Below are 25,802 nucleotides of genomic sequence, written 5' to 3'. Positions count from 1 at the left end.
GTTCCTCTCTGGTGCAAAAGCATCCCGATGGCCTTTAAACTCACCATGTCACAACAGCGGCCAATGCCATCTTCAACGTGGCTTAAAAACAGCAAAAGCAGCTTTGAAGGGTTGAGATTCTTGAGAATCCGAGAGAGATTCTGCTCTCTCGCAGCTCTGGGCAGCTCTCCACGCGTTTTTGGGGAGAGAGGAGGGAAAACCAACTTCCCAACTTTTCCAACCAGCCGTTAAAAACCGACTTCTCCGAACTTTCATCCAAACGCCTCAAAGAGCTGGAAAGGGTCTCCCTTCGACAAGCAAGGGGCAACCAAGCAGGGAGAAGGTCTGTGGGCTTCATCCTGGGCCAGCTGACGCGTGCCAGAGTGTTTCATGCTCAGGGGTGTCGGAACAGAGAGCGAGGGCATGCACCGAGCCTTACGGGACACCGGAGGCATTCCGGAGCCGACGGATTACGGAGCGGAAAGCCAAGAAAGCAACTGCAGGAGGGAAGCGCCGCGCTGAGATAAGCAAGGGATAGAAACAACCTCGGTGTCAGCGCTGCAAAGGGTCTGCTGCAAAGCCTGAAGGGCGGAGGAGGAGCAGGAAAAGCCCGCGGGCTCCCCGGAGCAAGCGGCGCGCGCTGTAAATCATGCTGCTTTCAGCAACAGCCGTCGGGCAGCCGGAGCACGGAATGCAGCAGCTTGAACAAGACATAGCCGAAGCAATTAACATCCCAGAGACCCCAGGGAAACGTGGAGAGCTCTCCAAAACCCGCTCCGGACCCGGCCAGCCCCTGCTCTGTGCCCTGGTTGTGGTTCTTGTCCAGCGCCCGGTGGCTCTGAGCAGTGGAACCTCGAGGTTTTGGGAAGGAGGTGATCCCAGCCCTCCACACTCAGAGTGTGTGGCTCTGGTCTGTGTTATCCCAGCTGTCCCTTCCAAGTCTCACCAAACACGGCCCTAAAAACCCAGGATCGAGGTGGTTCCTCCCTAAAAACCCAGGATCGAGGTGGTTCCACTCTAAAAGCCCAGGATCAAGGTGGTTCCTCTCTAAAAATCCAGGATTGAGGTGATTCCTCCCCTGTTCTCACCAAACACAGCCCTAAAAACCCAGGATCGAGGTGGTTCCTCCCTAAAAACCCAGGATCGAGGTGGTTCCTCCCTAAAAATCCAGGATTGAGGTGGTTCCTCCCTAAAAACCCAGGATCAAGGTGGTTCCTCTCTAAAAATCCAGGATTGAGGTGGTTCCTCCCTAAAAACCCAGGATCAAGGTGGTTCCTCCCTAAAAACCCAGGATTGAGGTGGTTCCTCCCTAAAAATCCAGGATCAACGTGGTTCCTCCCTAAAAATCCAGGATCAAGGTGGTTCCTCCCTAAAATCCCAGGATTGAGATGGTTCCTCCCTAAAAATCCAGGATTGAGGTGGTTCCTCCCTAAAAAAACAGGATTTAGGTGGTTCCTCCCTAAAAACCCAGGATTTAGGTGGTTCCTCCCTAAAAACCCAGGATCAAGGTGGTTCCTCCCTTCTTCCATCCTGCTGTCTCTCTTCCCTATGCTCTGCTCACCCAGGAGCTTCTTGCACTTTAATTTTCCTGCATTAATACTGCACCAAAACATCTTTGTTGCTTCACCTGGGATGCACTTGTGCGAGGTGACACTTATCAACAACCCTTAAAGCAGGACACGGTGCTCAAAATCCCCCCAAAAATCCAACCCAGCCCCATGGACAATGGTGCCTAAATGCAGCCCTTTTTACAACTCAAATCTGGCTCTGGAATAAAGAAGGGTCACACTTCCACCCTCAAAGGCAAAAATGGGGGGAAAAAGTTCATTTTAAAGCACTGGAAGAAGACCCAGCACCATCAAAAGAGGTATTTAAGGTGCACGGTCCTGCCCAGCTCAGGGTTTCTAAATTAGTTCCTTTTACTGCTGCTCTGAAGACAAGAAATAAACTGAGAAAACGTGGATTAAAAATGCATCAGAGAGAGGCTCAAAGCCACAGGAGAAATGTCTCCTTGTCCAGCAGGATGAGCCTGGACCATCAGAGCCCCATGGAGCAGCACCACAGGTTCACAGACCCTGGGCTGGAGCATCTCCCCAACGTGTTCAGACTGGGATTTTACCACCTCCTGGTTTTGAACCTTTGGAATTCCTTCAGGTCACCTCTACTAAACCTCACTCCATCACCCCCAGGGCCACACAAACACCCGAGGGAAGCCAGGACCCCCAGCACAGTGCTGCAGCTCCACTTTTGGGGTCTCAAACCCAAGGAAAACGCAACCCTTCCCTCTTCTCCTCCTCCCACACCCAGATAAACACTGCCAGCTCTGCTGCAGCATCACCAGACCCGGTGATTCCAAGTTCCTGGTTCGCTTTGGATGTTTTCTCCAGCTCCTGCCCACTTGGATAATGACCCACGCTGGCCACCTCAGCCACAGCATCCCAACTCCCCTCAGTGGGTGGGAAGACACTGATTGCATCAAGCCTTACCTCTGCACGGGTCATTCTTCACCAGGAACTCATCCAGGGCCATCCATCCTCCGCCCACACGGACCATGACCGTGCTCCGCAGGATACGGACCAGCCGCAGCTGCTGGGAATCGCCGAACTGTGGGGCCAAGGGAGAGGTCAGGGAAAGGGGAACAACCAGGGGGGAATGCAGCTGCTTCCCTCACCAGGCTGCACCAAAGGCTTTCATCCAGCTGTCTCACGGTTCTGAGGCTTCTCCAGGCAGGTTCTTCTGGAGTAAGTGCAAGGTTAACACCAATTGATGTGGAGTTTTCCTGCCTTCGAAGGTTTGAAGATGAGGCAACCAACCCAAATCCTTTGATTTTAAAGGCTTGCTTTTTTTTTTTTAAGAGCAACAAAGACAGATTTTAGAATTTGGGGGTTGGATGGCTTTTCTCAGCCAGAACTGTACCTTTTTTCTCTTTATTTGTGAACGAAAGAGAGGCTGGCAATGCCCTGACCCTGCTGGTGCAGCCCATGTGGGGAAGAGCCGGCGGGTTCAGCAGGACAAGCCGAGCGAGGCACCTCTGATCACCACCAAGTCTGAAATCCAGGGGTTCCCCTGAGCCTCAGACTTGACCCCAGCAGCCCCAAAGCCCCTGCTGCAGCAATCGCCCAGTGAGGATGTTTGGGTGAGTGCAGAGTGATGGGAATCCAGGCAGCAATCCCCAGCAATGGTGATTAGTGACTGCCATGTTCATTAGTGGTTTGAGATGCCTGTGATATCAAAGAAAGTGCACCCCAGATCAGAAGCATGTGTTCATAAAGCTCCCCTAAATCTCCTGGACACCCAAGCCCAGGCTCCTGGGTGTCTGCCAGCCTTGGGAGGGACGTGGAGAGCCTGGCTGGGATGTGGCAGCTCTGCATCCAGGTCTGCAGAGCACCTGCTGGGATGAGAAGACAGCACAACCAGCTTTTGGAAGCGAGACCCTCTCCAGAATGATCAAAAAAGAGAGGAAAAAAACCCTAAACAGGAACATTTTCTGTGGGTGGAGATGCAAAAACAAGAGATTCAATGAGAACAGAGGGTGCAAAGCGACTGGGATGGGTCAGGGCAGGAGGTGACATCTCTGACCTGCAGGGACATGGGACCTGGACCTCCCTGCTCGAGGTCCCACCAAGCTGTCCTTGTCTCAGCTGAAGAGCTGCCACTGTGCTCACAGGCAGGGAAGGGAGCAGGGCAGCTGCTTCCCTCTCTCCAGGCTCTACATGAGGTGTCCTTCAAAACCCAACCCCACCAGGGACGAGTCAATTCTCATCATTTCTCAGTTTTTGCTGAAAACATTTCTATAATCACTGCCTGAACTAAAGCCAGAGCTCTCATCCACTTCCAACACCCAAGCGTGTTTCATTTTGGGCACCTTTTGGGGCATCTTTCTGGGTGGCCACCATCACTGCACATGAAAAAGAAGCTGTTTTTAATCTGGGCAGGGGCAGTGGGGACATGAGAAGGGCCCGGGGTGCTCCAGCCCTGTTCCAAAGGGGGCTGTGCCCCCCGGGGCAGCTGGGCTTATCTCGGGTCATGGCACTACCAGGATACATGCAGGTTCTGGGAGGGGAGCCTTGCTCCAGTGAGGAGTTACTCAGTGTGAGCAGCAGGATGAGGGTTTAGTTGTCCTACAGGATTACTCAGCGCTCCCATTCCATGGTGATCGCGGTCCAAACCCGCCCGGAGCCTGGTGCAGGTTGTACCCCCCAGTTCCCCTCAGGAGAACACATCCATCTGCACCCCAGTGCCACGATCCAGCACCTCAACACCCCCAGTATATCCAAGAGAGGAGCCCAGAGAGAAAAACCTCTCCTCTTTTGCCAAATCCTGCTTTTTCCATCAAATTTTCTCCCTTTTTTCTGCCCAATCTTTTTTTTTTTTTTTTTTCTTTTTTTTTCGGGAGGGGGGTGGCACTCCTCTGTACCAGGCTCTCCCACATCACATCCTCCCACAGCACCACAGGACAGAGCAGCACCACGACACACAGAGCTACGGTGGTTAAAGAAACTCCAGAGGTGAGAGACAGCACCACGAGGCAAACTGTACCTGATTGCCGAGGAAGAACTATGGAGGGAGAGGAGTTGTAGGGAGAGGGAACAACGGGGAGAGGGGAGGAAAGTCCAGAGGGAAGAGGAGGGGAAAGAAAAACAAGAAAAACATTTATGGGATTAACAGTGCAATAACAATGAAATCTGTTAACTGCAGGAGTTAGAAATTTGGGGGGGTTTGGGCTGTTTGGGGGGGAAGGAGAAGCTCTGAGGGGTTGGGGCCAGTGCTGCCAGAGGGGGATCAGCTCCTCCTGGCTGGAGCATCAGCCCCAAACCCAGCGGGGGCAGGGAAGTGGGAATTCTGCCGCCACTTCGCCTCGGTGAAGGGTTTGAAACGTAAACAGCAGCTCGTTACAAAGAGATTCTGTCAGGAAATTATTCTCCCTTCTTCGGGAGCGAGCTAAGAAAAACACAGGCGTAAGGTACACTCATCCAGGAGGGAAACTTCAAGGGCGGCTCCGGCGCAGTGAATGCGGTGTTTCACCGGGGCCCCCGGGCCAGCTGCCCCAGAACAGGGACACTTTTATGTTCTCCCAATCCAGGGAACGCCCTGGGGCCAAGGATGGAGCTGGGAAAACACATCCCAGCCACCTCCGTGCCAGGGGGACGAGGCCTCCGCCTCACCCCGGGTCCCCCCGCGCCGGGCTGGGCACCCCTTGGGTGATGCCCCCTCCCTGGGTGGGAAGGGGGAGCGGGATTTGGGGAGTTTTCCGTCCCCTCTGCCTTACCCGGTATTTGTTCTCGCCGATCTGCTCCACTTGGAACCTCTTGGCACACTTGCACTGGGCCACTTGCCTGGTGACCTGCCACCACCAACACGAGAGGTGAGGAACCAGGATTTTGGGAGCCTCTCCCAGTACAAATCAGCCCCAAGCAGCCTTTCCTTCTCAAGCACGCTCAGTCCCAACCAATTACTTTGGCTCCAAAATCCTCTTTTAACCTGATTTTTTTCTTCCCCACTGCCAACCCGCAGCCTGAACCGCCCCCAACCCTGCTGAGCACCCCGTTTTTTTGGTGCTTCACCTCATCCTCGATCTTGTCAGCATCAGTGGTGGGTCTGTAGGCATCCTTGTTGGGATGGAGGGCGGCCACAAACTCGTAGTAGTCGATGTAGCCGTCGCCGTCGCGGTCAAAGATATCGGCCACCGCCGTCATCTCCAGCTTCGTGGTGGGGAACTCTGGAAGGAGAAGGGAATGAGGGAAGGGTGAGACAGGGCTGCAGGAGCAGCGAGGTTGTTTTCCAGGCTGGCTCCAGGGACTCACTGGAAGCCAGGATGCCGTCGATGAACTCCTGCCGGGTGATCTTCCCGTCCTGGTCCTTGTCGATGCGCCGGAAGAAATCCATCACGCGGGATTTCTTGTGGTTCATCCAGCGCATGTACTTCTTCCTCCAGACGTCGAAGTCGAAGTTGGCAAACTCCTTCAACTGGAAGGAAAACCCAGGGGGAGTCAGTGGGGGAAATCTCCAAGGAGCAGCACCCACAGAACCGCCCCAAAACCCCTGCCGGGGGTGAGCTCCCGGCGCTCCCGCTCCCTGCCCGCCCTCCCGGGAAGGCTCATCTGGATTTATCCAGAGAACTCCCAGTGAGGGGCTGCCCAAACTGAATTCCCAGCAGCACAGGACACACAGCAGAGCCGACAGGCAGCACGTGGAGTGGACTGTGCATCCCAGGAACGCGGGATGCAGCGTCCCCCACGCTGCTGTGGGGACACACAGGCAGGGAAGGTCAGCTACGGGCACACAGACACACACACACCCCGTCTGCTCGGCCTTCTGGGGATGCTTCCTCACCCCACGGACTTGCCAGGGAGGAATTCCCATTGCCAGCATCATTTTGGGCATGGATCTCCCCTCTCCCTGTCTGTCTAAGGGATTTCTTGCTCATCTTCCAGCACTACAAGTCCCAGCCTCAAACCCTCCAATTTAAACACCCTTCTTTATCTCCCCACCCCAAAAGGACCCCCACGACCCCACCAGCTCAAGCAGCTCACACCAAGGTAAGACAACAATTTTAAGGGGTTTGGTTTTTTTTGTTTGTTTTTTCTTTTTTGGTCTCTCTCTGAACATTCTTGGGGTGAAAAGCAACAAAGAAAAAACATGGATACGAAGGAACTGAACTGACCTACAGCAAAAGCAACAGAAAACAAAAAAAACCACTCACTTCTGGGCATAGCTGCTTTGTTAAGCGTAAATAAAAACAAAAATTACATTAGATGGTTGGATAAAATAGAGACAGTAATAGTTTAAAACTAATTACTAGGAGGAAAGCAGGGCCTGGCTACCATTAACTCTACAGATACCAAATACAGGGGCACAAAGTTGGTTAATGTGCAGTTAATTACTGAATTACCAAAGGGTTTTTAGCCTTAACATTTTAGGAATATTTAATTTGGGCATTTCTGGGAAGGCAGCAGGAACTGTCTGGGGCAGCACTGATTTAAAATTGCTTCTTGCACCTCTCTGGGGATGAACTCCCAGCTCCCACCCTGCCCGGAGCAGCCAGGGGCTGTTACCTCCTCCAGCCTGTCCAGGGCATCGTTGAGCTTCCTCTGCCTCTCCAGGGCCAGCAGCCAGACCTGCTGCCAGCGTGCTGAGAGCTGGTTTATCCTGGGATTCTTTGTTTCTGACTGGGAGATGATGGGCATGCTGGGGGGAGCAGCCTGCCCCAAGGATTTCCCTGGAAAAAAGGGAGAGAGGGAGTTGTTTGAGGTGCTGTTCATGGGTGCAGCGAGTCTGAAGAGCAGCAGCAAAATGTGTTTTGTTGTTTGAAAAAGGGGAAAACCTCCCAGGGCCTTGCTGGCTGCTGTCCCAAGGGATGCAGTGTCCCCAGGGAGGAGGACAGGGGGACAGAGCCCTACACCCACAGTCCCCCAGCACTCAGGAACTCACACTGAACTCCTCAAGAAACCACATAAAAAGACCCCACAACTTCATCCCAAAGCCAACTGCAGAGAGAGAGAGAGCAGTGAGGAGCCCAAGCACCCCCGGGAACAGCACACCCAGCACGGCTGCTTCGGGAAATGCCACCCGGATTCTCCCCTCCTGACAAGTCTCAGCCGCCTTCCCGGCGGCTGCTAGTGCAGGATGCCTTGTTAATTGATAATCAAAGCTAATTAGCTTGCTAGGAGTTTCATTTCCTGCCACCCTAGGACTCAAAGCAGACGCACTGTTGCTGCGGGACTTGTCGATGAAGGGCCCGTGGGGAGGCTCAGTAGCTTTTCTTTTGTAAGTCTTCGTCACCCGGTCCACGTCCGGCTGTTTCCGTGTCATCTCCTCCATAAAGGACTGTCAAAACACAGAAAGGATAAAAAAACCCTTGGCAATTTCACCAGTTTTTGGCTTCCAGCCCTCACTGGGACACGCCAGGCCTGCAGAGGGAGGTGAGCATCAAGCACCAGCGACTGCGGGTTGTGGTTGAGCTGCTGCTCAACGCTGGCTTGGATTTGCCAGGGCTGGAGTTCATCCCTGGGCTGGTTTTGCCCCAGTTGGGTCCCACGCTGCTTTAGTAGGGATTTCCAAGAGAAGGCAGTGCCTCCTGCACCCAGGGAGCCAGGGAAGCATCCCTCCCCCTGCGCCTCTCCCGAGCTCAGCTCAGGGCTCACCTGGTGCTCCGAGATGAGCGCTTTGACCTGATCGATATTCTGGGGCATGGGGTCCTGGTCCCGCTGGATCAGAGTGGTCTCAGCCCACTGGATCCAAGCCAGGAGCTCCTCCAGAAGCTCTGCATTGGCCACCAGCTCGGAGAGTGCCGACTCCAGCCTCTGCTGGTGCTGCTTTGCCCACGTGAGAACCTGTTGGAAACACGGGGCGACCGTCCAGCGTGGGGAACCTGGAGCAGGAGCCACCACTCCGAGGCCACCCCTGGGACCACCATCAGCCTGGAACTAATCCTGTAGCACTCACCTCCTCGAACCTGGCCCGGATGATGGTGATCCAGTGCTTGATGGTGGTGATGCAGTCGGGGTGGCAGGCGCCCAGGATGACCTCGCCCATCCCCACCGCCGCGTTCACGTCCACCCTCTTCTCTTCCACTTTCTTCATGAACTCCTGGAAGGCCCAAAGGAATTGTTTTGTGATATTCACCCCCCTCAGCTTTGCCTGGGTTGTGTTTTGGAGCTCCCTGTTACCTTGTGGGCGTCGATGAGGGCCTGCAGGGCCTCGGTGTCGTCCGGCAGCGCTCCCCGAAAGCGCAGGGACTGCTCCGCTTCTGAGAGCCACTCCAGCAGCATGTGCACGGCTGTCCTGAACTCCTCAGCCTGCAGCAACAAGAGCACAGGCTTTTGTCAGCCCTCCACCTCCCCAAACGGGCTGCTGGGTTCGCTCCCGGCAGCTGGAGTGACAACGGGGCTGAAAGGGGCTTTAAAAATACATAAAAAGGGGGGAAAAAAAGCCCTGTTTGGGGCTGGGGTTTGGGTCCTGCAGCACTCAGGCACCTCCCTCCCCTCAGCATGAAGAAAGAAATGTTTATAAAAACAGCACAAGTGCTGTATCCTGAGCAATCTGGTAGAGTTTATTCTGTAAATTGCCTACTTGATGCAAAAGCTGCTTAAGAGCCTTTGACCTTTGTGGTTGGGTTTTTTTTATTTTCATCTTCAATCGAGTCTCTCTGGATACTGGCAAACACCAGCCTGGCCTGTCCGATCACTGCTGTGCACATCAGTGAGATCTTTCCCATCCTCCCTCCTCAAACCAGCCTTTACCAGCTCTTTTTTAGGAAAAAGAATCAGTGACTGGCTGATATCCCCCTGCTGCTTTGCAGGGACTGCTGCAGGGCCTGGCTGGGGCAAAACCTCTTCCCTGAGCTTCGCGTGGAACAAAGCTGGAGGCCAGCAAAGCTCTCCAAGAGACTTTCCAGCCACGGTTTCCTCCTCACCTGCTTCAGGGCCTGCTCCAGGCGGGTTTGCTTGGACACAGACAGCTTGCACACCGTGTCCCAGCGGTTGCTCAGCTCCTGCAGCTGCACCTTCACCCAGGTCGTGTCGTCCCGGCTGTTCTCGATGAGCTCCCGGCCCGAGCGTTTGAGCACCTGCACTGTCCCCGTGCGCTTCCCCAGCTCCTTCTGGAACACCTGGGTGGAGGCAGCAGAAGCTGAGCAAGGTCAGGCAGCTCCACTGCCATCACCTTCCCGGTAATGTGGAAGTTCTTCCCCTTTTTTTGCTGGTTTTTCCCTCTTTATCCCCCGCAGGAAAGCAGGACAGGCAAAGCACCGGCTCCGTGTCTGCTCTTTGGCTCTTGGGGAGGACAAGCTCCACTCGGGTCTCGGAGAAGAGCTGGGAAAGCTGCTCTCACCTTGTGAGCATCCATCAGGTTCATGACCAGGTCCAGGTCCCCGTGGACAGGCTGGTCCTCAGCTAACTGGGGCTCCACCTTGTAGAGCCAGTCCACCAAAGCCTGCAGCGCATCCATGAACTGCCCGGAGAACAGCAGGGCCTCTTCCAGCTTGTGCTGCCTGGAAAACAAACATCCCAGTGAACTTCCATGGGCAAACTCACCTCTTTTTGTCCTGTCCCAGTGACCTCCAGCCACCCCGTGAAACCCCTCAGGGCAGCCTTGGGGCTGGGCTCACCTCTCCACGGATTTTCCACACACTGTGTCCCACTTATCCCGGACTTCTCCCAGCAAATTGTCCAGCTTCTGAGTGTCATCTGGAAGCAAGGCTTTTTCTTTGAGGGCTCTGCCTGTCCTGATGGTGGTGTCGTAGACAGGCTGCTTCCCACCCAGAGTCTTCTGGAACTCCTGGGAAATGGAGGGAAAACAAAACTGCTTCAGAAAGCCTGGCCCTGCCTCTGAGGATTCCCAGATTTTCACCCTCCCAACAGAGCCCTTTCCACCCCGTGCCCAGCACCAGCCTGGCTTTGGCAGAACTCACCTTGTGTTTGGAGAGCTGGAGCTTGATTTTGTCAGGATCGTTGGATATCTCCAGCTCGGAGTCCAGGTGATTCTCTGCATCCTCCAGCCAATCAATCAGCTTCTTCCAGGCTTCGTGGAACTGCAAGGCAACAGCAGCAAGCCTGAAACTTCACACTGGTGGTGTCTCCAGTTCTTTCCTGGTCCTGGCCCCTCCTTGCTGGCCGTTCCTTGGGGTCTGTCACGCCCTCCCCACGCCTCTCACCTGCTTGGCTCTCTTCCTGGCGTCATCAAGGGCCCGTCCCCGCTCCACCGAGCGCTGCACCACCTTCTCCCAGCGGGACTGGACACTGACCAGCAGGTTCTTGATCAGCACCACGTCCTGCTTCTGGCTGAGGAACTTCAGCTGGTTGCCGGTCTGATCCAGCTCGATGATGCGATCCCGGTGTGCGTTCACCTCGTTGGCGAACACCTGCCAACAGCAAAGGGCGTCCCACGTCTCAGAGCAGCCGGGTGTGACCACCAGAAGCCACAGGGGAGCTCAGGTGCCACCCTGGCTCCCTCCATGCCGGGGATGGAGCCCTTGGGTACCTTGTGCTCATCGATCTGGGCCAGCACCGCGGCGAGGATGAGGCTGGGGGGTGGTGCAACGTTCAGGCTCTGCTCAGCCAGCGTCAGCCAGTTGATGAAATCCTGGAGGGAGTTCTGGAAGTCGGTGGCCAGGGCCAATGCCTCCTCCAGCTTCGCCTGTGGCAGCGGGGAGGGAGAGAAAGAGAGGAAAAAACACAGCACGGAGGGTGAGAGCTCTGATGTGCAGACAGAGGCGGCCTTTGTGTCCCTGCAACAGGAACCTCATCGGCCCGGCTGGTTTGCCAAGGGGAGGGGGCTGCAGTGAAAGGCACGGCTTTCTCTCTGAACAAGAATGGTCCCTGAAAGGGGAGACCTTCCTCGGCACACGAGCAGCTGCGTCACCCTCAGCTTCCTGGGAAAGGGATCTCCGTGGGGACAGGGCTGGGTGCACGGGGGGTGATATTCTGATGGCAGCAGCTGCAGCGCTGCACATTTATTCTGGGCCCAGGCCACCGTGGGCCTTGTTTTATCTCATCCCCAGCCAAAAGCTGAGGATGGAGTCAGCTCAGAGGAGGGTTTGGCTTGACCAACAAAGCCTGCCTTTGAGAGCTGCGGGAGGCTTCTTCCCACCTGCCTGAATTAACCCAAAGTGCCATTTCACTCTCATTTTCTGTGTGATTTAACCAATTCTGATGACTATCTAGAAAAAAAGCCCCATGTTGACAGCTTGACACCCAGCACCACCTGAAAAACAGACTCAACCTTTACAACCAAGAGAAATGGATAAAAAAATACCCCCAAAAAACCAACCCCCAGCTTTGTGTGGGAAAGCAGAGTGGGCACACAGGGAGCAGCTGCTGTCAGGCCATGGGGCAAGGCTGGATGAATCTTTCCCTCAACGTTACCTTTCTCTCCTCCATCTTGGTGCTGACCAGACTCCATTTCTGCTCCAGCAGGGCCACGCTCTGCTCCGTCTTCGAGCCAGAGCCGGAGTCATCGCGGTTGAGCAGCATCAGCCTCCCCTTGGCCAGCAGCTGGCTGTAGACGTCCTCCTTGGCTTTGAACTGGCTGTACAGCTCCTGCAGAGAGCCACCACAGAAGGGTTAGGCAGGGAAAAGCTCGGAGAGGGAACATGTCGTGCTGCAAAGCTCCAGGTGATGGGAACATGAGGTTGAGGACAGGCGGGGAAGTGACAGCAGAGCGAAACTTGGAGCTGAGAAAAGGTGGTTAAAGCATCCTGATGGTTGTTCCAGGCATTAAGAGCAAAATGATCTGTGAGAGGAGACCAGAGCAGCCTCTTCTCCCCACCACACACAGAAAGGAGAAGTTTTGATGCTGATATTTGACAGGAATTTGCTGAATTAAAAGCATTAAAAAATCCCCCCCCCCCCAAAAAATCTCTCCTGAGAAATTACCATGTGGGCATTGAGCTGTTCCCGGGCAGTTTCTGGCAGACCTCCCGTGGGTTTTGATGCCGACAATTGGCTCTCCATCCTCGTTAGCCACAGGAGGAAGTCTTCAATCTCACCATGGAAACCCTGAGCCTGTTGGGGAAGAGAGAATCGGCCCCGGATCAGATGACATCAGCCACCATTGATCATGTGCCAGGGGTAACGCTGTGTTTGCTCTGAAACCAGATAAAGAGGCAGAGCTGGATGTGCCAGCGTGCTCAGGAGGGTGAGACGTGGTGTGTCCCCAAGCCACAGCTGTGCCCAGTCCCCGCCGAGCTTCTCGGCAGGCACTGAACCACGGGAGCTGCAGAAAAAACTTCCATAAAAGAATCCTGGTGCATCCCCAACTCTATCCCCCCAAAACGAAGGGGAAGGCGGCACCCCACTGCACAGGGGGGCATTCCCAACCTGCTGGAGCGTGGACTGCAGCTGCTGCTCCCTCTCCTCTGTCTTCTGCAGCACCAATTCCCAGCAGGAATTCAGCTTCTCCAGGCGGTTCCGCAGGCTGCTGGCATCGTCCCCCGCGCTGGACTCCAGCAGCTCGTTCCCTGCTTTGTTCACCGTCTCCACGGTCGCTTGGTGGGCCAGGACGTCGTTCTTCAGCACCTGCACGAGGTGGGCAAACATTGGACACCTCTCCTAAACACCCTGCTCGCTCCCAGGGATCAAAGCCCTCATGAGAAATTGAATCTTGCCACGGGAATGGGCTACAAATGTATCTGGAGTGGGAAAACACTCACGTGGTGCTTTGCGAGTTCGACCTCGATGACTTTTGGGTCGCCGTTGATGGGTTTTTGGGCGTCCAGCAGCTCCTCGGTGTGGGTCAGCCAGGCCATCAGCTCTGCCAAGGCGTGCTGGAACTGGCCCAGTGCCAGCAAGGCGGCTTCCAGCTTGTGCTGGGCAAGGACAGGGATGGAAAAGGGGAGTTTGAAAGGGCTGGGAGCACCGCAGCGAGTTTCATCCTGTGACAGCCCCAGGTGTTCACTGTACCTGTCTGTGAGCAATCTTCTCGCCCAAGTTCTCCCAGAGATGTTTGAGCTCTGTCAGTGGTTCCTTGATGATGTCTCTGTCTGTCTCATCCGTAGCCTTTTTTAGCATCAGTTCACCTTGGTGATTAAGCTTTTCCATCTCAATCTGCTGCTGGTAAACCTCCATTTTAAACTCCTGCCAAGACAAGCGGGACAGAAACCAGAAGCCAGTGAATCACTGGAGCTCTGTGAGGCGAAGCAGCACCACAGAACCGGTCCCTCCCCTCCCGTGTACCTTCATCTCGTTCATCTGCTCCTTGACCGTGCTCAGGTCGGTGCCCACGGGGGACATGTTGCACAGTTTGATCACAGCGTTGTCCAGCCAGTCAAACATGGCCTGGAAGGAGCAGGGACAACGTTGAGGGAATGGCAAAGTGTCCCCTCTGCAGCCGTTCAGGGGACAGGGATGGTCCCTCCACCACCCCACAGCCGTGGAACTCATCTGGCAGCGCAGCTCTGCCTGGCCAGCACCCTCTTCCCTCCCCTCATTCTGCTGCTCTGAGCAGAAATGAAAGTTTGGGCAAGACCAATGCAATCAAATATCTGCTCCCCCTCAGAGCCGGTGGTTGAGCTCGGGCTCCCTCAGAGAGGTTTCCTGCCTTAAGGAAGTGCAAATCCAGGGAGAGGATTCACAGTGGCACTCCCAAGGTCCACCCACCCTGCACCTGCAGCCCTGCCTCTTACTTGGAGTGTATCTTGGTACTGCACAGCCGACTGCATGGCTTCCTCCAGCTTTTCCAGCCTCTCCTTCCACATTTTGTTTAGGTTTTCCCACGCGTTGTTCATCTGCGGAACACGGGATTGCCCACAAAACTCGTTAGGCTCTTCAACCAGAGCTCCCGCTTGCTCCCACCTCATTTCATCTGCAGGGGAAGCTGCTGGCTCTCCCTACCTCATCAATGCTCTTCTTCACTTCTGGCTTCTCAGTCTCGCCACAGGCAAAGATGAGATCGGTCCCGAGGAGGCGGATGAACTCCAGCTCTTCGTGCAACCCGTCTGTCTCCTCCTTGATAGTCTGCAGAGGCACAGCCACAGAAGAAAAACCTTTATGATCAAATCCTCTTCCAAAACTGCCCCGTGAACAGGAGGGATGAAGAAGGGAGGGCCCTTCCTGCCCCAGTGTCCTGCACCTTGGCCAACAGCCCAACTCCAAACCCCAGGAGCAGGTGACACAGAGAGCAGGTGGTCAATTCTGGCACCACCACCCTGGTCTGCTGCCACCTCTGGGACTAAAATAAGAACATCTGTATTTAGCTGGGAGCCTGAACTGCCTGGGCTGAAGATGTTTGTAGGAGACGTGCTGTTGACAGGAGCATTTTGTCAATACAGGAGTGAGGGTTTTGAGGCTCAAAAGGTGCAAAGTCTGAAGGAAAAGGGAGCAGCAAGGCTAAACTTAGCAAGGCATAAAGAAACATCCCTGCTCCTCAAGGCCTGAGCCAACTCAAACCCACCTGAAGCGGGTTTTGCCACTTCCTTGAAGCAACCAGAGGCACACAACTCCAAGCACTTATCTCTGGTCTGACCAAAAGCTAAATATACTCTTCCCACGCCAGACAGCCTCTGGCTCGGGCTGGGAGCAGAGCCACGCAAGCTTCCACATCACTCCAAGCAAGTGGGCACAGAGCTCTGACTACACAGAGCTCCGTGGGCTTCCCAGAGCAGCAGCAGATAATGGGATTTAAGGTGAAGGGTATGTGGAATCCACTTCTGGTTTTTCCCCTGCAGCTCCAAACTGAGATGGAAAGAACTCTTCATAATCTGACTGACCGCCTACAAATCTGATTTACAGCCACCTCTGGCCACGGTCACGATCTCAGACCTTCCCAATTTAATAGATAAACTGAGGGTGGACAAGCTCCAGACTGAGCAACGCCCCATGGGCCTCACCTCTGCTGCTTCCACCTGCTGCTTGATGATGGAGGGGTCAATGCCTGGGCTCTCCAGGTCGTGGACAATGTCCTGGGTGTCCTTGATGGTTGTCAGGAGCGCTGCCATGTCGTACCAGAACTTCTCTGCAAGCTCCAGGACATCAAGGAACTTCATTTCACGTTCCTCGGTCCGAGCTTTGATGTCTTCCCAGAAGAAAACCATCTGATCCAACTTGTCCTGGATGACTGTGGAAGGAAATTAAAGCACTCAGCGAAGAAGGGAACCTTTTTACAACGCAAAAGCACTTTGAAAACACTCAGAAACAGCCAACAGAATATCCAGAGGGGAATTAAAGATATCCAGGACTATCAGAGCATTAACTCTGGGAGATGCTGAGGGACGTGAGAAACTCCAGCCTGCAGAAATAAAGCCTTTATTTATGTGCAAGCTCGGGGCAAATTTGCCCACACACTCTCCCTCCCACAAACCTCTGTTCTGGCCACCTCTAGCATGAAGTCTCTGCTCACTCCGTCCGTGAGCTGCCTGTTGAGCTGCCAAGGAAGGTGCCAATTAGTGCCAATTGTGCTGATGGAGTTTTTGTGCTGGGGGATGTCCCCTCCCCTCCATTAGACGCTGAATCAACACCAACAAATCATGTCCCAGGGGCCATCAACAAGAGGCCAGCTCGGCTGAGAAGCCACAAGTACTTTTTTTTCTCCTCCAACTGATGCCACCCTGTCTGCTCCAGATGGAAGCAGGTACATCCATCCTGAGGATTGATCCTTGCTCCTACAGCCAGGAGAACCTCCCAAATCCATCCTGAGGACTCATCCTTGCTCCTACAGCCAGGAGAACCTCCCAAATCCATCCAGAGGACTCATCCATGCTCCTACAGCCAGGAGAATCTCCCAAATCCATCCTGAGGACTCATCCTTGCTCCTACAGCCAGGAGAATCTCCCAAATCCATCCTGAGGACTCATTCTTGCTCCTAAAGCCAGGAGAACCTCCCAAATCCATCCTGAGGACTCATTCTTGCTCCTAAAGCCAGGAGAACCTCCCAAATCCATCCTGAGGACTCATCCTTGCTCCTACAGCCCGGAGAACCCTTCAAATCAATCCAGAGGACTCATTCTTGCTCCTAAAGCCAGGATAACCCTCCAAAATAAACCCCTGGGACATCAAAGCCTCCCCAGCAGCGATGGAGCCGTGGTTTGGGGAGAAGCTGGACAATTAAATCCACCCAGAGATACCTTTGGCTGCCAGGTCCTTGTCCGCTCCCTGGGAGCGGCCGATGAGCTCTTCCCCACGGCGTTTGAGGGCCTCAAAGGAGGGCTGCAGCTTCTCCAGCTCCACCGTGGAGTTCTTGTTCTCGCTGATGCACTCCCGGATCTTGTCGACCTCGGCGGGGATGAGGGGCGGCAGCCGCAGGCGGGAGGAGAGGCTCTCCAGGGTCTCCAGCATGGGCTCGATCTTGTCGTGGAACTGGAGAGGAGCAGACCCATTAGGGCAGGAGGGATGGGACACAGGGACAGCAGCGTGAGCCACGGCCCTGAGCGCTGAGCCCACGGCTCCTCTCGGAGAGGGGACAATGCCTGCGACAGCAGCAGTGCCACCCCTGCTGCAGCAATGCCAGCCCTGCAGCAGCAGCAATGCCACCTCTGCAGCAGCAATGCCAGCCCTGCAGCAGCAATGCCAGCCCTGCAGCAGCAGCAATGCCACCTCTGCAGCAGCAATGCCACCTCTGCAGCAGCAATGCCAGCACTGCAGCAGCAGTGACACCCCTGCAGCAGCAGCAATGCCACCTCTGCAGCAGCAATGCCACCTCTGCAGCAGCAATGCCAGCCCTGCAGCAGCAATGCCAGCCCTGCAGAAGCAGCAATGTCACCTCTGCAGCAGCAATGCTACCCCTGCTGCAGCAGCAATGTCACCTCTGCAGCAGCAATGCCAGCCCTGCAGCAGCAGCAATGCCACCCCTGCAGCAGCAATGTCACCTCTGCAGCAGCAGCAATGCCACCCCTGCAGCAGCAATGCCAGCCCTGCAGCAGCAGCAATGTCACCTCTGCAGCAGCAATGCCACCCCTGCAGCAGTAATGCCAGCCCTGCAGCAGCAGCAATGCCAGCCCTGCAGCAGCAGCAATGCCAGCCCTGCAGCAGCAATGCCAGCCCTGCAGCCTCCTGCTCACACGTGCCCTGCTCCAGCAGAGCCCACAGAGCACCCACGGACGCTCACAGAGCTGCCCCTGGCACCTGTGACCCAAACACGGCGGCGCCTTGGATTCAGCCCTAAAGATTCACTGTTTTTGCTGCTGTCTCGGTTTTGGTGGCTGGGCACAGAACCCCAAAGCTGGCTGAGGGAATACCCAGGCAAAAAATGCTGCTGGAAAAGCGCCAGCGTGTTTGGTGCTGATGGGAACCTCCACGTGGTGCAGGGCCAGTGGGAACCCATCCGGCAGGACCAGCGGGAGCTGCATGCGGGTGGGGAGGAGCTGCCATGGAGCTGCGGCCTCACAAGCAGAACCAGAAAGCCAGGAGCGAGGGAGAGAGGCAGGGAGGGAAGGAGGGAAGGGGTCCAGCAGGGTTTATTGTTGTTTTTTTAAGGAGAAGTCAACTTTGGCCTTAAAGATCCCAAACCCTCTCTGCTGGTGGGAAGGACAGCTCAGCACTGGGGCTGCTCTTGTCCCCCCCCAGTTCCTACTGGGAATGCACTGGTGCTGGTGCCCACCAAATCCCAGGCCCTCCCAGCAGAGAGGGGCCAGGCTCTCGGTGCAAAGTTGATCAGGACAGGCTGGCTCAGCCAACAAGCAGGAGCAAACCAGCACATCCAGCTGGAGCAGCGTGACCCCTTCCAAAAGCAAAACCTCCGCTCTGCAGGAAGCATTCCCAGCGGAAGCTGAGACCAGGCGGCCACGCAACGAAAGCCATCCCAAAAAATGTGATTCCAGCCCTCCCCGCCCCTGGCGTTAATTTTGAAGCACGTTCTGCTGAGCTGTGCATGGACCAGAAATGAAAGTCTGGGTGTAAAACAGAACCAGGCCAGGGAAGGTAAATGAACGTCTGTGGTGGGTGGGGGGGACTCGCTTACCTCCGAAATCTGCAATGGTGGGGCGCAGTCAACACAAGAATGAAATGGGACCATGTGGGGAGGACGGGCACAGGCAGCAACACACACAGACAACACATTCCACAGTGGGAGTGAGAGATGAGAGGGGAGGGGAATGTGGGGGTGGGGGGGGGAAAAACTCGGAGTTAATACAAGTGCAAACCAAGAGAAGTGACTACACAATACAGGAATTAAGAAAATCAACACCCAGGACGTGACAAAAGCCAACTGTGCTACGGTAACACGGGGTGAAATGAAACGTAACTGGGGGTCATCAACCCTCAGCAGCAGGAATTTCACCCCCTTCCCAGACTTCAGCACCTCCAGTCTCTGCCCTTCCTTTCCTATTTCTCCTCCTGCACTCATCCACCTCCTCAGGAGATGCCCAGACCCTGGAGACATCCATTACCTCTCCCATACAAAGCATCCCATGGCTGCTCGCTGCGCTCACAGCTTATCAGAACTGGAAATTATCTCTTCAAGCTCTTTCAAGAGGCTCTCTGGGCCCTTCCAACCTTGGGCAGATGCCAGAGCAGCCCCTTTGAACCAGCATCGTTATTGAGGTCGTAAAAATTTACGACCCTATTTACTGTGTGGAGCCTCGACCGCCTTCTCCTCTGCTCCCACCAAGCAGCAGGAAACTACCCCGGAGGTGCCTGACCACGTTATTCCCTATAAAGGGTTTTACGGTGGGAATAAAGCCACATTCCAAAGCACGTGGCTGTCCCTGGGGGGGCTGTGAGAGGAAGGTTCACCTCCCTGGCACCCCGGCATACCTGGGTGGACTGCGAGAAGGCCTCGTCGAGCGCCAGGGCCCGCTGGCAAACCTCCTCCTTGATTTTGGCATACGTGGCCTCGGCCCTGGAGTATTTCTCCTGCACCATCTCCCCTTCCTCGGGGTTGAGGTCCTTGAGCTGGGGCCCGATTTTCAGCAGCTTGTCGATGTGAGGTTTGTGTTCAGCGATGGACTCCCTCAGTTGCTAGGGAATAGAGGGAGGGGGGGGGGAGTGTGGAAAAAAAACCACATTTGTTTAGAAATCTGCTGCGAGCCACTGCCTATTTATTCCAAACAGCACTCCAAGAGCAGTGATGGGATCTGGGAGGAACTCACACCCTGGATTTCATGCCCCAGCATCTGCCAAGCACATGGCACTCGGCTCTTCCCAACATGGCTGTGGCACAGAGCCTGGCACGGCTCCTTCCCCAGCCTCTGACCCTCCCCACAGCTCCACGGGGGACCCCACTGGGAATTCTTTGCTTTGCAGCCTCTACCCGAAAAAGCACAAAGTGTTTTTTTCCTGCCACGAGCAGGAAGGAGATCCAAAGGCAGCCAGGTTTCCTTGGGAGCAAGCTGAATTTTGGTCAGGAGTGCTCCAACACAACAAGTGGTTTTCACGTGGCACGCTCGTGCCACACAAGCAAGCTCCCCAAAAAGGACAGAATAGGGGCAAAAAAGAGAGGAAAATTCAGAAGAAAAAGGTGCTCTTGCCCCTGCCCTCTGCTGAGGGCAGAACTGACGGGCAGGAGATGCAAACCCTGCATCCTCTTACCCTCATGTCGTCCTGCTGCTGCTTGAGCTGCTCGTGGTCGATGGCTGGGGGTGGCAGCTGGGAGATGAGGGCTTGGGTCTCCTCAATCCATGGGTTCAGCTCCTCGTAGGTCTCCCAAAACTGGTTGACCAGGACCTGGGCACGCTCCAGGCGGGCGTAGCGCTCCGAGTTGAGCTGGCTCACGGCCTCGTACTGCTGCACCAGGGACTCGGTTTTCTCCTGAAAAAAAAGGAGGGAGGAGATGCAAAAGGGTGCAGGGAAAGGGCCAGCTCCACGCTGCGAGCTGGAAGAGAAGGAGGTGCCTTTGGTGGCCTTCCATGCTGTAATTCCAATTAAAGCAGCCTCGGGAATCTCCCGCTCCCCATCCCCAAACCTTGCAATAAAAACCAGCAATAAAGGAGAGTCATAAATGTAAAGAGATTTCTGCTAATGCTGGTGGGAATTACTGAAGATGGAGCAATTCTGAACTCCTTCTGCCTGGGCAAGGGCTGGGGATTGGCCTCTCTCCCCTCTCTGTCCCTCCCTGTCGCAGTGAAGGGCACAGGGGGCTCACCTGGAGAACAGCTTTTTGTTCCTCGCCACAGGTCCCGAAGATCTCGTTGCGCTGGCTGAACAGCTCATCCATGGAGTCTTTGTGCCGGATGATGTCGATGGAAAAAGCCTGCAGGAAGAGGAAGGGGAGAAATCAGAGCTGAGCTCAACCTCTCCCCAGCCTCTCCCGGCACCCTCCCGCCACAGAGACCCCGCAAAACCCGGCGCAAGCGTCCCGTGGCAAGCTGAAAATGTGGCTGGGAATGCAGATTCCTGCCTGTTCTCCTCATCTACACCAACCTCTCTCTTTCAAAGACCTGAAAACAGCTCTTAAAATGAGGTATAATCCACACCCAAGGTCCCCAATGGAGGAAAAGCTCCATCATCCCTTTGTCAGTGAACACAAAACGATGCTCTCCAGAGCTGCATCCACCAATAACTTTGCCATTCCCAAGGTCCATGAGATTAACAGCGGGAAGCTGAGCTCAATTTAACTCAATATTCAACGGTTCAGTCCTCCCTCTCTTAAAACACTGCCTTATTTTCCCTTTTTTTGCTTTAATTTTAAACCCAATAAGCCTGCGTGCTGCTCTGATTGTCCCGGCAAAGGGAAGGAAAGGGCCGTTTATTTAAAGTGCACGTTCTTTCAGGCATGAGCTCATCCCAAAGATATATAGAGGAAAAAAAAAAGCCCCCAACCCGTCCAGCACCTCTTTGTTCCATGTCTGGCTGCTGGGAGGGATCTGTGGAGTCCCTCACTGCAGGGAAACAATGAGCAAAAAGCAAATGGAAACCACCCTCATTAATCAATATATTCATTTCTCTAAACCCTTCCTGCTGCCAGCGCCGGTGAGAGCCCGGCAGAGCTCGCTGCAGTGGCCACAGGGAAAGGCTTCCAAGGGAGCAGCTCTCCCAAGGGAGACCAAACCAGAGCACCCATCAAGCCCTGAATGGCTCCAATGCAAACAGAGAGGAAGCTTTTTTCCTTGGGAATCCCAGCGCTTGGAGGATTCAGAGCAATTTTTTCCTTTGTTCTTTTTTCCTCCTTACACACCCCAAGGACAAGTGCACCCAAACTGGACCATCCCTCCTTGCTGCCCACCCCACCCAACCCCTCAGGGAGTGAAGAGTGAACACGGACCTTCTGCACCTGCAGCTGAGCCGTTGTCTGGTCCTGCTCCAGGCGGATGGGACCCAGAGCCATCAGCTTCCGCTTGGTCTCGGCCACCCAGGCCAGCTCTGCGTCAGCCGCCTGCTCGTACTGGCACGGGGGAGAGGAGGGGCAGTGGTCAGTGATGGAGCACACGGAGGGCTGGGGACAGTGGGAATCACACAGGGACCCGCTGGGACCCAGGGACAAACGCCTCGCCCTGGCATGCGGAGGGGAAGGGGACACCGGGGTGGGGCTCGGGTTCCTGACTCCACGCCGCCCTCGTGGCTCCTGCAGCTGGTTTTGGGGCAGGCTGGAGCAGCCACCTCTCCTGACACCTTCCCTGCCTGCAGGGGAAGGGACATCCCTATGAACAGGAGCATTTCCCTTGCTCCACAGAGCACTGACTCCATGGTATTCCCAGCACTCCACGGCCTCCAGTCCATGCAGGACAAGCCTTTTTGGGGAGGACTGTTGGCCTGGAACAAGTCCTTGTGCTCCCATGGCAGGGGATGATGTTTTCCCAGCTTTGACAGTCACCTGTCACCAGTTTGACACCTTCTCCATCCCCCTGCAGGCAGCAGCTCACAGGCGGGACAACACGGTGCTGCTCTGGAGTTATCCCATCCCAAAAACACACACCAGGATGGGTCAGCCACCACCCCTGCTGCCACATGCTGCTGCTGGGGTCCATTTCTTGGCATTCCTGATGGGATTTGGCATTCCTGATGGGATTTGGCCTTCCTGGCTGGCTGGCTGAGCTCGCCGTCCCTCCCGCTGCCATGGCCCTGTGTGACCAGCAGTGCCCGGCCGCTCCCCAAGAAAACCCTGTGGGGGTTGTTCAATCACCTGCTGAGACCTCTGGATAGCAGCATCGATTTCTTCCACCCTCTGCTTGATGGTGTCACTGACCACCTTGTAGCGCTCGTTGGTGTCCGACACGAGCTTGTCCAGCCCCTCGCGGGCTCTCCAGGGCACCAGCTCCAGCAGAGCCCGGCTCACCTCGTTCACCGTGTCCAGGACGAGCCTGTGCTCCATCACCTCCTTCTTCAGCTCCTGGGGACGGCACCCATGGATGTGTGTCCTCCCCAGCTCCTCCCCAAAGCAGAGAACAAACCACCCTCACGCCCCCATCCCGCGGTGCTGCTCTCCCACCTTTTGCCGCTGCTGGAATTGGGGAATCTGCTCGCCGGCGGGGGATTGTGCCCCGCTGGAGGCCAGCTCGTCCTCCACCTTGCTCATCCATCCAGTGAGCTCCTCGTGGGTGGACTGGAATTTGGTGGCCAGCTGCCGGGCCTGCTCCAGCGTGCGCAGGGCCTTGGAGCTGGCGGCGGTGATGTCGGAGTAGCGGGTCTTGATTCCGTCCAGCTTCTCCTGGATCAGCAGCACCTCCTCCCCTGCGGGACAGCGGCGAGGGGAAAATTGTCCCAGGGCCCCTCTCCCAGGGCTACATGGCAGGGGGGTCTCAGAAAATGATGCTGGGCTCTGGAGGTTTCAGGAGCCACCCCAGGAGGCTTCGGGAGCCACTTTCTCTGTCCCCTCTCCACCACCTTTTAACCAGCGAATTCCAGCCTCACTTTGCTTTGTATTAATGCAATTTCAGCCTGGTTTTACTCAGAGCTGACATTTTCCACCAATGCAACACCCACCTTGTCCCTGGGATGGGATAGGATGGGGAGTGTGCTGCAAAACCCCAAAGCCACCCCAACTCAGTTCTCAGCAACGAGTCCCAGCTCCAAGAAAAAAGGGTCAGTTCACCCCTTGCTGCTCTTTCCAAGAGGACACGGAGCTGCCTGCCAAATCCTTTGTAATCACTCTTCCTGCTCCACAGCTCCCACAAGGACACGGGGCTGTACATCTGCTCCGAGCACACATCTGAAGGAAACGCAGCGCCCCGACCTCTCTTCCCACTCATAAACATAAACTCACACCCACGTGGCAACAGCCACAACTGCTCAGTCTGGGAAAGCAATATTAGGAGAGGGCTGGGGGTATTTTTAACCTCTTTTCCGTGTGATTTCGCAGCTGGCTGCAGTGAGAAAAGCCTCCCTCAGCACTGAGCATCCCCATGGCAGCAGTGGGAATCACCCGCTGCGAGGCTGGGATTTGGGACCAAGCAAATCCTGAGCTGGAGTGTTCCACAGTGAAGTCTGGATGCAAACCAGCTACTTTGGGAGTCTCCAAAAGGAAATGAAGAGCTGAGGGAGAAAAGCCTCCACCCAACAGAGCATGGACATCCCAAGGAAAAGCATGCTGAGGATGGATTCCCAGACCTCCCACATCTCCCAGAGTGTGCCAGGATCTCTGTGTTACCTGTGGTTTGCTTCAGGAGAGCTTGTCCATTTCTGATGGCTTGGTCCACGTTCTTCTTCCTGTTCACAATTTCCTCATTCAAAGCCTGAAGGAAAAGGCAAATTTGGGTTATCCTGCTGTGGGCAGGTCTCTGTGTCCTGCCAGCCAGAGATGCTCTGGAGAGCGTGAGCTTCCCTGCTGAGCACAGGAGGGGTGCACAACCCATCTGAAAACTGTCCAGTCATCCTGCTACAGGAATTTTTGGGATTTTTGGGACCCAAAGGCTCAAATTTTAGAGCAAACCCAACCCAACCCACTGTCACCAAAGGACCCGGATTAGACAGAACCTCGCTCTTGAAAAGAGCCTGCCCAGCCCCAGGGAGCGGAAACAGAGGCTTCCTTGGTGGCCAGCCCAGCTCCAAAAACCCACCAGGCTTTTCCAGCTCTCAGTTTTGGAAACAGCATCCAGCTTTTCAAAGGCACAGGGTGGCCAAGCTGGCTCAGACACTGCTCACAAAGCAAACGAACCATTTGAAGTTTCCCCGCCTTGAGAAACCCATTTTTCGGGAGCGGGGGGGGCCAACAGTTGTTGTTTATAACACAAGAAATCCCTTTACACTCCCCTCCAAGCCTCAGAGAGACCCAGCAGCAGAACAAGCTTCGCAGAACGAAAGTCAGGCCAGAAACATAAACAGAACCAGACAAATGCAACAAAACCAACAACACAAACACGGAAATAAAAACAGAAAATACCAGCTGGTCGGCATGCTGCTTCTGCAGGACGTCCCGTTTGTAATCCTTTATGGACACTGAGCCCAGCTTGTCCTCCACCTCAGCCAGCCAGTTGAGCACTTCCACCTCCTCCTCCCCAAAAAGCCTGGCGTTGGCCAGAGCCTGGTCCAGCAGTGCTGCCTTGCGGCCGCACCGCTCCCGGACCTCGCCGTAGCGGCTCTGCAGAGCCTCTAATTTCTCAGCCAGCAGCCTCTGCTCGGCGGCACAGCTCAGGGAGGACAGCGACTGCCCGACCCCCAGCGCCCGAGACACGTCGGCAGCGTGGCTCTCTATCTCTTCCTCAAGAGCCTGAATGGCAGGGAGGGTAAAACGGACAACGGGAAGGGGGGAAAAGAAACAAAAAATACAAAAAAAAAAAAATGAGTGAAGAATGGGGAAAATAAAAGAAACGCAACGTAAAAAAGGGGGGAACACGACAATGAACGCAACTGAAAGAATGGAGGAGACACAAAAGCCGCCCCTGGACGGGCAAACTGAGCCAAAATTAAAAAGAAACACATGGATGGGAATGTTTTTTCTATCCAAGTCTGCTGGGAGGTGCAAGGACATCAGTTTAATGTTTACCCACACCCGTGGGTCAGGGCTTGCAGCCTTCTCTGTACATAAAACAGCCTGGATAACTCCTCCAATCCTTGTTTGTGCCAAAACCCCTCCGGCTGGGGTGGAAACAACCACTGGAGCGGGACCTGACTCCAACCACCTCCATCCTGTTCCTGCACAGGCCCTACCTTGTGGCGGCTGATCTGCTGCTGGATTTTGGCAGTCTGGGTGCCAATGGGCTCAGAGTTGGCCAGTTTCTTCTCCGTCACCGACAGCCAGTCGGACACGGGCTCCGTGGTCTCGTGGAACTGCTTTGCCAGCACCAAGATATCCTCCAGCTGCTTCTGCCTATAAAAAGTAATCATAAAATTAGAAGGAATTAAGTGTCCAAGGCCAGGTTGGATGGGGCCCGGAGCAACCTGAGTGGAAGGTGTCCCTGCTCACAGCAGGGGGTGGGAACAAGATGGTTTTTAAGGTCCCCCCCAAACAAAACCAGTCTGTGATTCTATGAGTCAACGAAGACACCAAGGAGCAGCTCCCAGCTGGAGCCAGGCATGGGA

At 55.1% G+C, this 25,802-nt stretch overlaps 1 protein-coding gene across 1 annotated transcript in view; it reads right to left on the bottom strand.

Annotated features, from left to right (window-relative positions):
• The window catches only part of MACF1 (microtubule actin crosslinking factor 1), a 111,123-nt gene that overhangs the window by 4,893 nt on the left and 80,428 nt on the right, over positions 1-25,802 (bottom strand). The window contains exons 62-96 of the mRNA XM_069035770.1: positions 25,431-25,590; positions 24,664-24,990; positions 23,932-24,016; positions 22,774-23,015; positions 22,468-22,674; positions 21,610-21,729; positions 20,491-20,598; positions 19,938-20,156; positions 19,164-19,367; positions 16,538-16,769; positions 15,305-15,531; positions 14,310-14,432; positions 14,102-14,203; positions 13,653-13,754; positions 13,380-13,553; positions 13,130-13,285; positions 12,798-12,995; positions 12,354-12,482; positions 11,844-12,017; positions 10,960-11,115; positions 10,634-10,840; positions 10,391-10,510; positions 10,088-10,257; positions 9,811-9,970; positions 9,395-9,589; positions 8,649-8,777; positions 8,425-8,568; positions 8,124-8,312; positions 7,689-7,806; positions 7,035-7,198; positions 5,784-5,946; positions 5,544-5,698; positions 5,249-5,323; positions 4,519-4,536; positions 2,466-2,583 (exon numbers count right to left, since the gene is read on the bottom strand). Coding sequence (XP_068891871.1) covers positions 2,466-2,583; positions 4,519-4,536; positions 5,249-5,323; positions 5,544-5,698; positions 5,784-5,946; positions 7,035-7,198; positions 7,689-7,806; positions 8,124-8,312; positions 8,425-8,568; positions 8,649-8,777; positions 9,395-9,589; positions 9,811-9,970; positions 10,088-10,257; positions 10,391-10,510; positions 10,634-10,840; positions 10,960-11,115; positions 11,844-12,017; positions 12,354-12,482; positions 12,798-12,995; positions 13,130-13,285; positions 13,380-13,553; positions 13,653-13,754; positions 14,102-14,203; positions 14,310-14,432; positions 15,305-15,531; positions 16,538-16,769; positions 19,164-19,367; positions 19,938-20,156; positions 20,491-20,598; positions 21,610-21,729; positions 22,468-22,674; positions 22,774-23,015; positions 23,932-24,016; positions 24,664-24,990; positions 25,431-25,590 — 5,570 coding nt within the window. The remainder of the gene's footprint in view (positions 1-2,465; positions 2,584-4,518; positions 4,537-5,248; positions 5,324-5,543; positions 5,699-5,783; positions 5,947-7,034; positions 7,199-7,688; positions 7,807-8,123; positions 8,313-8,424; positions 8,569-8,648; positions 8,778-9,394; positions 9,590-9,810; positions 9,971-10,087; positions 10,258-10,390; positions 10,511-10,633; positions 10,841-10,959; positions 11,116-11,843; positions 12,018-12,353; positions 12,483-12,797; positions 12,996-13,129; positions 13,286-13,379; positions 13,554-13,652; positions 13,755-14,101; positions 14,204-14,309; positions 14,433-15,304; positions 15,532-16,537; positions 16,770-19,163; positions 19,368-19,937; positions 20,157-20,490; positions 20,599-21,609; positions 21,730-22,467; positions 22,675-22,773; positions 23,016-23,931; positions 24,017-24,663; positions 24,991-25,430; positions 25,591-25,802) is intronic.

Source organism: Aphelocoma coerulescens, chromosome 23 (genome assembly GCF_041296385.1).
Source record: "Aphelocoma coerulescens isolate FSJ_1873_10779 chromosome 23, UR_Acoe_1.0, whole genome shotgun sequence".
Taxonomy (NCBI): Eukaryota; Metazoa; Chordata; class Aves; order Passeriformes; family Corvidae; genus Aphelocoma; species Aphelocoma coerulescens.
The sequence above is the reverse complement of the archived record's forward strand: the minus strand, read 5'-3'. Positions and strand labels throughout refer to the sequence as shown.